Below are 10,796 nucleotides of genomic sequence, written 5' to 3'. Positions count from 1 at the left end.
TGCATGACTGATGTCTTTCCACTCAAAGGAAGCAGAAGATAAACACTTTCAGCAAAGATCAGAAGGTGTCGTAATGATTGGTTGGAGGACCAAAAATGCACTTCCGGCAACTTTGCAGTTCAGCACTTTTCACCAATGCAATGATTTGATTATCATTTGTTTTTATTAAAATTATTTATTTGTACACAAAAAAGCTATAGTCACGTTTTTGTTGAATACGCTTTATTTATTAACTATAATTATTCATATTGTGTCCATTTTGAAAAAATACTAGTGAGCTTGACAGACCTTTTCACAGTGTTACTTCACATTAAACTAGTGGATAAATAATCAATAAACCTCAATAGAATTGTACTAATACGCTTTTAAACTATTTCATATTTTTACAGTTTATTTGGATATGATTATTCTTGATCTTAAAAATATAACACAGACAAATGTTATATCTTTATGAACATCAATGTTTTAAGCAAACTAAAGTTCCTCAGCTGTTTTGGGGTCTTTTAATGTCCTGGAACTTTTTGACATGTATGTCATTTGTTAACATTTCTTTTAGGTGTAAAAACCACAACCTCATAAGCAGTTATCTTAGTGGTGTAAAAGATAGCTCAGAAAAGAGGTCAAGAGCGTTGCTGTCATCATTGATTCTACAGAAATAAACAAGGTATGTGTCAGCCAAATTATGCTGACGGTTTTTGACAGCAATTTGTGTGTCTGACGCGAGCGGATACATTGTTTTTTTCATTTGTGTTGAACTTTATTTTTAGAAGCACAGTTGCTGTTGTTTTTTTAACACTTGATTAAGACAAAGAGACACATTTAGAAATGAAACAGTTTACTTTTTTTTATATTTCTAAATAAAAGCTCACTCCATGAGGAACACAATTACTTCATCCCCATGATTAACATATCGATGATAAATGATATTATGTGTATATACACACACACACACACACATATATATATATATATATATTAGAGCTGTCAGGCGATTAAAATTTTTAATCGTGATTAATCGCATTTCCTGAGTTAACTCGCGATTAATCGCAAATTTATACGTGGCCTTTTTTTAGGAAAAAAATGTGTGCTTTGTGGAATTTAGCAGTTCTACATTAATTAAGAAAACAAGAATAGCAAAATTAATAGTTTTTATCAGAAATACTTTATTTTGTAACACTGTATTGAGATAAACTTTCTTAACAATAAAAGGCTGTAACATAAAATGCCTAACAAAAGCCCAAGTGCAAGTGAAGGGCATTTTAAATTCTAAACTTCAATCAACGTTCAGTAAAATAAAATAAAAAACATCAAAAATAAAATGTTGTAGAGAATTCTCACCAGAATGTACTTTAGCGTATGCTACCACACAAAGTTTGAACGCATGTTTCTTGGCTATTGCTACACTGGATCACAAAGCCAATGGGGGTGGGTGGGTATGGTGGGAGGGGAATCTTAAAGCAGCCCCGCCACTGTTAAAGGATTTACTCTGTCATTTTTAACTCACAAGTTTATCGTGTTGGCCTAGCAACAGATGTTTGTTCATGTTTTAAGTTTCTTCCCCATTCTTTCATTGTTGCAATGATTATAACTTTCTCCTATTGCAGAATTTGCATCATTTTAGACTTTCTGTTTGTCTTTTTTTCAGGCCCTCTAGGATTTTGCAAAGTTTTGCAACTAGTAATGCAAATTCAAGCAAACTCTGCAATTGCACACCTTACAACTTTACATTTTACTGCAGCTTTGACCATTCTACCATGACAACAGTCATGGTAGACGACGTAGCTTCATGACTTTTTCCCTCCTGACATACCGTGCATTCAAGCGGCCACTTTCAAAGAAAAGTTTATGCAAACGCACGTTTGCATAGACTTTTCATTGAAACTGGCTGCTTGCAATAACACTATCCCCTCCCAAAAAATTGTGTTTTATTTTGCTGCTGGAGGTTGATATGTCAGACAGTGCCTGAAACTTGAATAGTTTCAAGCAAAGTCACATGTTAAAAATGCTGAGGTGTGAGATTCATGCTGTGGTCGACCATTTCTTTGCACAGGGCAGTTGTTGACATGTTGACATTAATCCTCTGAGCTGTTTGAGTACAGTAAGTGGCTCAGAATGAGTCTAAGCTCACAAACAATCAGACCAGTCAGCAACTTCAAAAATAAACGTACATACTTTGGCCTTTGCTTTTTAACACCATGGCTGCAGTTTATTGAGGTTTTTGGGACATTTGCTTAAGAGCAGCTTATATATAGTCCAAATTCAGCACATTGAACCTGACTTCAAGAGGGCACCACATACTTTTATTGAGGCATCTGACTAGCTAGTATATAACTTGAATAATTTGCAAAAAAGAAAAAAACATGATAAAAAATGTATGATTAGAAAGAACATGTTACGTGGAGATATAGTTTGTTTTAAGAGATGACTGAGATCTCTCCTGCATAGCTTCCTCTGTATTATAATGGACTCCATAAGCATGTTTGCATTATTTACAGAGCTGAACTGCATCCTGGATATTGATAAGAGATTGAACAAGTAAACCAATCCAGATCTCAGCCTTTCTACTGTGAGCTACAGGAGGACAAAATACATATTTGATTAGCCATTGATTGTATCAAAAAAGATGAGAGAGGCCTGTAGTTTACATCAAATGTAAGAAACGCTAAATCAGGCACGTGCGCTTGGACGCCGAAATTCCACGCTTATGCACAGCAGCAGCACTGCCGTTTTCCCTGTCGGTCTGCGCTTGCATCGCCGCTTACATCGTCTTTGTAAGGCCCGGTCCCACTGACTTTCACAGCAATTACATGGCTGGAGCACGGAAGAGTGCAAGAAGCGCAACGGCCGAGATGTGGGAGTGGAATAGACGCGCAAACACGCGGTACAAGGTTTGGCCGCCGTTATTCACGGAAAGAATTTTTGAACTGCACAAAAATTTAGACCGTGTGTGACTGCGTGTGGTACCAGTGGTACAGCAGTCGACTGTCTCATGGACTTTTGGGTTGACAACCACTAAACCAGTAAATTTAAATAAAAATAGGCCTTCTGAGTAAATGAGTCATGAGTCTAACAAGTAAACGGTCAAATATTTGCTGTCTTCTAGATGAGACTGGCACACCACCTACTTTGTCTTTCCAACGCAGGACTTTAAGGAAGTGGAGGATGTGGTCTTTTAAAACAGATATAGAGATTAAGAAAGGTTTCATCCCTTAAAGTGGTTTCTGGTTTAGTAGTCACTTCCTCTTCCTCCTTAGTCTCTTGCGCTCTGAACAGTAAAGCAGCACAGACATAACAGCTTTTAAATAATCCAAGCATCCCCCTGGTGGTGACATGCTTTGTGTACAAATGCAGGTTTACTCGGTTTGACACTCAGCCAGAACTGGGGGAGCTTTAACCTATGAAATACTTGTCCTTTATTTTTGGTTGATTGCATAACGTTTTGTTGCTGTTCCTGAACAGTCTGTTTTCATCATTAGTTAAAAAATATTCCCAACTAGCAAACAGGCAACAGACAAGTCAAGGAGAGAGTACGCGTTAGACTTCTGTAGATCTGCCAATAGATAACCTTTGAACAAGAATACAAGAAATACTTTTAAAGAACATCCTATACATTCCTATATCCTATACCTGAACAAATTAAGTATTCTTAAGTATTCTTTTTAGCTACTTTATTCTTTAGTTGCATGTGCTGACAACACAACCTCACAAAAATGATTAGTGGAAATTAAATATATTAGTCTATGGTGGTCTGGATGTGGAATCAAATGGAAAATTCAAGTGGAAAAACACTACAGGCTGATCTAACTTGGAAGTAATGTCTTTGAAACAAGTCAAAATGAAGCTCAGTAGCGGGTGTGGCCTCCACCTGCCCGTGATTTACCTGCAACGCCTGGTTCTGATGAGATAGCAGATGGTCTCCAGAGGAATCTCTTCTGACACCTGAACTGAAGGAACTCCTCCAAAGTCTGTGGTGTAACCTGGTGTCGGTGGATGGACCGAGACATGATGTCCCAGATGTGCTCAATTGGACTCAGGTCTGGGGAAGGGGCAGGTCAGTCCATTACATCAAGATCTTCTAGCAAAAACTTCTAGCATACTCCAGCCACAAGCTGTCCAGCATTCTCTTGCTTTAGGAGGAACCAATGACACTACGGTCTCACAAGGGTCAGAAAATCTTATCTCAGTACCCAATAGCAGTCAGGCCACTTTTAGTGAGCTGTGCGGCCCTCTGAAGCGATGCTATCCCAAACCATTATTGATCCACTGCCACAGCAGTCATGCTGGATGATGTTGCAGGCAGCAGAAAGTTCTCCACAGCATCTCCAGACTCTGTCACATCTGTCACATTTGTTCAGTATGAACCTCCTTTCATCTGTGAAAATTACAGGGCACAAGTGGTAAATATATCTTGGTGTTCTCTAGCAAATGCCAAACGTCCTGCGCGGTGCAGGGCTGTAAGCACAACTCCTACCTGTGGAGGTCAGACTCTCATACCAACCTCATGCAGTCTGTTTCTAACAGTTTGAGCAGACACGTGCACATTTGTGGTCTAATATTTCCACCTGTTGTCTATTCCACTTCACATAAACATGTGAAATTGACTGTCAGTCAGGGCTGCTTCCTTATTGGACAGTTTGTATTGGAAACGCAATGAGATGTTAAGGTGTTCCCTTCATTTTTGGAGTAGTGTATAACAAAAAGCTGACTTTGATAATTCTTTCCAGAAATTCATTAGAAGCAAGTTTAAAACTTTAAAACAGGTGATAATTTATTGCACAATTGACAGTAGAGATCTCCCACATTTATTCATATGAGTGACAGAGTTGGAAACAGGAATAATAGAAGCATAAATCAATTCCTAATATTGTTCATATTTTTTTTATTCACCTGCAATGCATTTATCTGACAATTAAATAGGGTTCTAAATGGAGCAATGTGTACAAGATTGTCTTTTCAGTAACATAGAATGATAATCATATTGCAAATTAAATTCATTTTGCTGTTTTTTTTTTAAGATTTAAAAAATTCTTATAGATCATCACAATAAACTTCTAGAGTTCAGTTAAAGTGGTTGTGCACGGCAGTTTTCACCCTTAAATGGTTGCATAAAACGCTCACCTACATCCAGCCAAACGGACTGCATTTACTCTAAATGGAGCTTCAGTTGCAACGATCAACCAAACATGCATGTTTTTCCATTGTGGGGAGAGGCCCAAGTACAGAAATCTCACACACGAGTCGAGGCAACGATCAAACCTCACAAAAACAGCAAGTGAGGTTTGCACTAACCGCAACACCAAGGTGCAGTCACTGTCCTCTCATTACATAATTGAGTTTTTCTACCGCTATTTTTGCTTAAATATACTACTTTATCCTTTCATTCGTCACAAATGAAAGGATGAGCACTTTATTTGTCTTTCCTTCAAATCCGCATTTCTGTTCTTCTGTTTTCAAAAGCTGGGACAGGACTGAAAGTGGCATATCTGTTTGGTAATATCTTTGGTCTAACTTTTTGAAATTATTTTTAGGTTTTTATGTATATAATTTATAATGTATATAATTTTCAAGAAGATTTTTTGGGAAAAACGTTTTGCATGCAAGTGTAACTAAAATTGAGCTGAGATCAATCTTATGCAAAGATAATTGATAATTTGGACATAACATTTCACAAAAATTCACATTTCTGAAATAGAGTGTTGATTTTATATACATTATGTTTGGTTAAATAAGAGAGACAAAAAAGGTTGTTTTTTTTTTTCCTAAAGTGCAGAATACCAGTGTCTCTGTTCAACTTAAGGAAGTGCATTTTCTGCCCGTCAGCCAATCACTAGAGTTTTTTTCTTCTACAGTTTCAGGCAGAGTTTCTTGTTTCTTTGAGACAGGAGAGATCAGTTGAGCGACAGTGGTTTGATGTGCCACAATGATCAGAGGGCTGGCTACTTTCATTCTTCTAGGGGCAGTATGTGAGTGTTGAATGTGGTTTCAGAGAACCAAAATTAACATCCGAAACATTTAAACATGATTTTGTATTTTCTTCTTATGTTTTGTCATTTGTCTCTTTTTTCAGTTGTGATTCGAACCCTGGAGCTTCCTGAAGAAATCCCCTTGATTGAGGCAGAACTTGGTGATAATGTGACTTTCATGTGTTTCTCTCAAGATTTTGACCAGGCATTGGTTTACTGGTATAAGTATCGATATGGGTATATGATCCATACGATTCGAATGGGCAGCTTTGGACAATTTAAAGAACAATTTGACAACTCAAGAGTCAAGGCTATGAAAAAAGATGATAAATATATCATTCTAATGATAACTAATGTCAGCAAAGAGGATGAAGCCACTTACTTTTGTCAGGCAGGTTCTTCATACAACATGGAATTTGTCAATGGGAGTCATCTAGCTGTGAAAGGTCGAGTATCATTGTTCGTGTTTTCTTATGCCCCAATGGAAAAAAAACTCTTTTAATAAAAATGTTTTCTGGTGCTTTTCACAGGCCCTAAAAATAAGCCAAAATCTGGCTTTGTGAAGCAGAGTTCAAACCTGGAGTTGGTTCTGCTGGGAAACACAGTGAATCTGCAGTGTTCAGTTCCATCCAAAATGAATCGGTGTGCCGGAGAACGCAGAGTTTACTGGTACAAAGCTGGGTCTAAATCTCATACAGACATCCTTCATACAACTAGTTTCAGCTGTGATGATCCAGAAGGGAGATGTGTCTACAATCTGTCCAAAACAATACAGACAGTCTCTGATTCTGGCGTTTACTTCTGTGCCGTTGACTCCTGTGGAGAAATCCTGTTTGGTGATGGAACCAGAGTGAAGATAAGTATGTACTGCACCCTAATATTTATACTTATATGTGTATTATTCAAGGTTTCTAAATTTTAACTTAAAACAATTGTTTTTAAATTGTAAAACATTGTAAAGTCAATAGAAGTAGAAACCATGTGAGAGTGGTGTACAGATTTCTTATTGTCCATTAGTGTTTTTAAGTTACTAGTTCCCGTCCTCCTCCTTGTCTCATTGAAGCTGCTGCTAATCCATTTTTATTGCATGACATAAACATGTGTAAGATGCTGACAGACTCAAACTGAAATAGTGATCCATAAAGTCACGGGATAAAAACAGCATTTTAGTTCTTTTTCTCTGACTTATTAAAGATTAGTAAAGCAAGTTTATTTGTAAATGGGAAATTTATGCACAGAGACAATTCAAAGAGCTATACATGAAAATTCAAACTAAACAATCAAAAGAAATAGTAAAGATGTGATCTTTAATATAAGATTAAAATAAAGTATTTAAAACAAGCATAGATAAATGATCCATATATAGACATCTGAATACATATTAGTCAAATGCAGCTGAGAATAGGTTGATCTTTACCTTGGACTTTCATAAACGTGTTTCAGCTGATCTAAGGTTTAAGCTGTGTGTAGGACTGGTGCGTGGGAAACTAGGGTCCATATCCCAGGGGGTGCGACAAGCTTAATCCAGTGTGGGTCCTTAGCCTAGACCCTTCATGCTACTGCCTAACGATTCAGCCTCAGTGGGGTCTGGGTCTCTCTGTGCCGGTCCCCAGCCCGGATAAAACTAGAGTTCTGTCAGGAAGGGCACCTGGCAAAAAAATTCTCTGCCAAACCAAATGTGCAGATTAGTTAAACCTGATTCACCGTGAAGAACACTGATAGGAGCAACATTTAAGCTAATTGATAAAGTAGCCCAACCCAAGTAAACTGACCAAATTATAAGCTATTTTTTATATCACATGAGTGTGAACAAGAAAATGCTAAATATTTTTTTTTCTTTTTTTTTCATTTCAGCAGACATACAGTGTCCACATATCAGCATATTTGGAACACTGTTAGCCTGCAGTGTACTTCTGAATGTTGCATTATTTCTCGCAAGACTGAGGCTAAAAGGAATTTATACGCTCTGCAAAGGTGAGTTCACTATTCTTATTGAATCTATTGTCAGTTCTGGACAGATTTATCAGAAATAAACTCAAAATAGAATCTGAAATACACAGTTAAGTTGGCAAACACGTTCCGTGTTTGTTCATCAAAGTAACTTGAGGTTACACTCTAGGGTGCGGTCATTTGCACTGCATGTGTTCTGTGTTTTCAGTCGGTAAAAGCTGAAAGCTTCTCCTTTTCACACATTGAAAGGTCACGCCTGCTGTTGGGGGGGATATGTGCATCAACACATGCACATCTTAAGGTCATCATGTGACTTCTGCGAAAAATGTACACCGTTCATGTTATCCTGCTACCCACAAAAGCAATTCTTGTTGTTCTGCAGGAAGAAAAAAAACTTAGAAAAACACTTAGAGAGGAAACTGTTGAGGTGTTGTATTAAATTGTTGTCCTTTTTCAAGCAAAGAACTTCACTTGCAATTATTTAAAAAAATAATAGAGCACTAAAAAATATTTCATTTTCATATTTAATTTTCAATAATTATTTAACAAAATACTGAATTATTGTTACTGTTCTGATAAAACATTTTAATTTAAAATTGTATTTGTGAATATAATTTTGAAAAACAGAACTGCACATTTTGCACATTTGTTTTTTTAGAAAAATGTTTCAATTTAAGACATTTTAAAATGTATTTACCTATTAATTGGTAAAACTATTTTTTAACTACAAACAAACACATTTTTTCCCCGTTTCATTTTAGTATCACATTTTGTCGAGACCAAACAGAGGTGATTACATTCCAGATAGAGATTTATTTTTCTTTTTGCTAAACAGCAAAACGCGTGATGCTAAAGCAAAATCCACAATTGCTAAAAGCACTTGTTAATACAGAGGTACAAAGGGAAATTTATATAGAATGGGAATCAAAAAGGTAATTTAAAAAAAGTATTTTTCGATTTTAAGTTTTAGAATTTTTTTTTAATGTATGGTTTCCAAACACAGTATGTTTTGAATGTAAATAGATTTTTAACTACAGTTGTACTTAACTATGTTTATATTTATTTTCAATTTAAATATTAAAGATGAAAAAAGTAAAAAATACATTAAAATTTCAGAGACACTTCTTGTCCTGGAACACCTAAAGTTTAATATGAAACAAAACAGCCTCTTTTCAGTGTGACTGAACTTCTCCTGAATAAATACCCAGTTTTTACCAGAATCAGTTGTTTTTCATTATGTATTTATCTATTTAATAGGCGATGTTGCAAGTTCCAGTCAGGCTGAACAGCTTGGATCAGGTGAAGACCAACCAAACTATGGGGTATGTCTAATCCAAATATTATAAAACTTTTTATTAGATTTCAATCTAAATATTTGCTTTCTTTGTAATATTTTGAAAATGTAATCTTCACTTAAGTCACTAAGTAAAAAATACTTTTTTATGTCTAAATTTTCCGTAAAGTGAAACAAACTCAAATTTCATACAAAAAAGCAGCTGGTCCATTCTAATGCATCCACTTGTTGACTAGATCCATAACTCTGAGGTAATTTTCTGATGATCTTCTGCAGCTGCAGAAACTATGATCTAGAAAGTTGTTTTTTAACTTTGACTTAACCATAATTAAAAGACCACCGGGAACAATTTTAAAATAGATCAAAAGATGATTAGAGTGGGACTAAAACGCTAACACATGTTTTCTGCAGGATTTGGAGGGAACAGAGATGTGTTATGCAGCCTTGGAGTTCGTGCCAGGACGTCCCAGAAGACCCAAAATCACAGAAAATCCAGCAGAGGACTATATATATTCACAGACGATAGCAGTTTTTAAAAGAAGAGTTCATGAAGAGTGAACATATTGTGCTATTCCATAACACAAGAAAAGAGTACTATGAAATTTGAAGCAAATGTAAAATTTGAATTTTTTTTTTGTTTTTGCTTTTTACATTTTATTCTATTTTACTCTTTTGGTAATTTTCTTAAATCAACTCCAACTTCTATAACTACTTCTATATCCAAATGTTTTGTGTGTTTTATTCTTTTTTTTTACTTTTTAGTTACAAAGTTTAACTAAAGCACAACCATTAAAACTTTCTCCATCCTCATCATCAGTCTTTTGTTACAACTTTCTCTTCCCATTTCAACCTATTTCTTTGAACTTAAGAAATCACTTTTTCTTTTTCTTTTTTGTACCCCATGTCCATTTTACCTTATGGAGTCCTTAAAGCAATGGTGTCAAACTCAATCACACAAGGGAGCCCAAACACATCTTAGGTTGCGTAACAAAATTATTCAAACTTTAAAAACATAATTTTTTAACATAACAATGAATGAAAAAAAAGGCAGGAAAATAATTGCGGAATAAATGAACTTAAACCTTAAATACATTTCAGCATTTTACTCTCCATAAAAATATATGCTGTGAAATTATACAAGTTAGAAATAAGCTAAATGTTAAAAGAAAAAACATTCAAATTTCTATATGAAAAACTACATTTATAAGTATCCTAAAAGATGTTTAACTCCATAAAATATATCCAGTTAAAATTATCCACGTATGAACATACTGCCGGGAGAATATGTATTTACAGTTTACCAGAGTAAGTCTTTAAAACCATCCTGAATTGAGTCTGATTTTCTATCAAGCACAAGGAGTCCTAGAGGTTCATAGGATCGGAACCACATCTCTGCTAATCCATCCCGCTTCCCTTTCCTGGTCCGAGGAGCCTCTCTCCTCAAGTGGCGCGGCCCCGGTTCCTCCATTGTTCTCCTACAACCAGGTTCATTCTTGGCTCCATCCTCTGGAACAAGACGTCAACCGGTAGTGTGTCATGTCTTTCAGAGGGAGAGGTCTCCATCCTTACATTGAGTATAAATATATACA

The 10,796-nt window shown here is 35.9% G+C and overlaps 1 protein-coding gene across 1 annotated transcript; it reads left to right on the top strand.

The window, feature by feature from the left end:
• The first annotated feature begins 5,905 nt into the window (after positions 1-5,905).
• LOC112153524 lies at positions 5,906-10,254 on the top strand. The gene is made up of 6 exons (XM_024283816.2): positions 5,906-5,963; positions 6,068-6,409; positions 6,494-6,823; positions 7,818-7,937; positions 9,171-9,235; positions 9,619-10,254. The coding sequence occupies exons 1-6, from the start codon at positions 5,921-5,923 to the stop codon at positions 9,763-9,765; spliced, it is 1,047 nt and encodes a 348-aa protein (XP_024139584.1). The 5' UTR covers positions 5,906-5,920; the 3' UTR covers positions 9,766-10,254.
• Positions 10,255-10,796: the final 542 nt, after the last annotated feature.

The sequence above is a fragment of the Oryzias melastigma genome, linkage group LG10 (genome assembly GCF_002922805.2).
Source record: "Oryzias melastigma strain HK-1 linkage group LG10, ASM292280v2, whole genome shotgun sequence".
Taxonomy (NCBI): domain Eukaryota; kingdom Metazoa; phylum Chordata; class Actinopteri; order Beloniformes; family Adrianichthyidae; genus Oryzias; species Oryzias melastigma.
The sequence above is the reverse complement of the archived record's forward strand: the minus strand, read 5'-3'. Positions and strand labels throughout refer to the sequence as shown.

Bases quoted from the DNA above. Each gene is read 5' to 3' on its own strand.
- LOC112153524 (XM_024283816.2), top strand. From the start codon at position 5,921: ATGATCAGAGGGCTGGCTACTTTCATTCTTCTAGGGGCAGTAT. The intron at 6,410-6,493 runs GTCGAGTATCAT...TGCTTTTCACAG, and splicing joins GAGTCATCTAGCTGTGAAAG to GCCCTAAAAATAAGCCAAAA. The intron at 7,938-9,170 runs GTGAGTTCACTA...TCTATTTAATAG, and splicing joins AATTTATACGCTCTGCAAAG to GCGATGTTGCAAGTTCCAGT.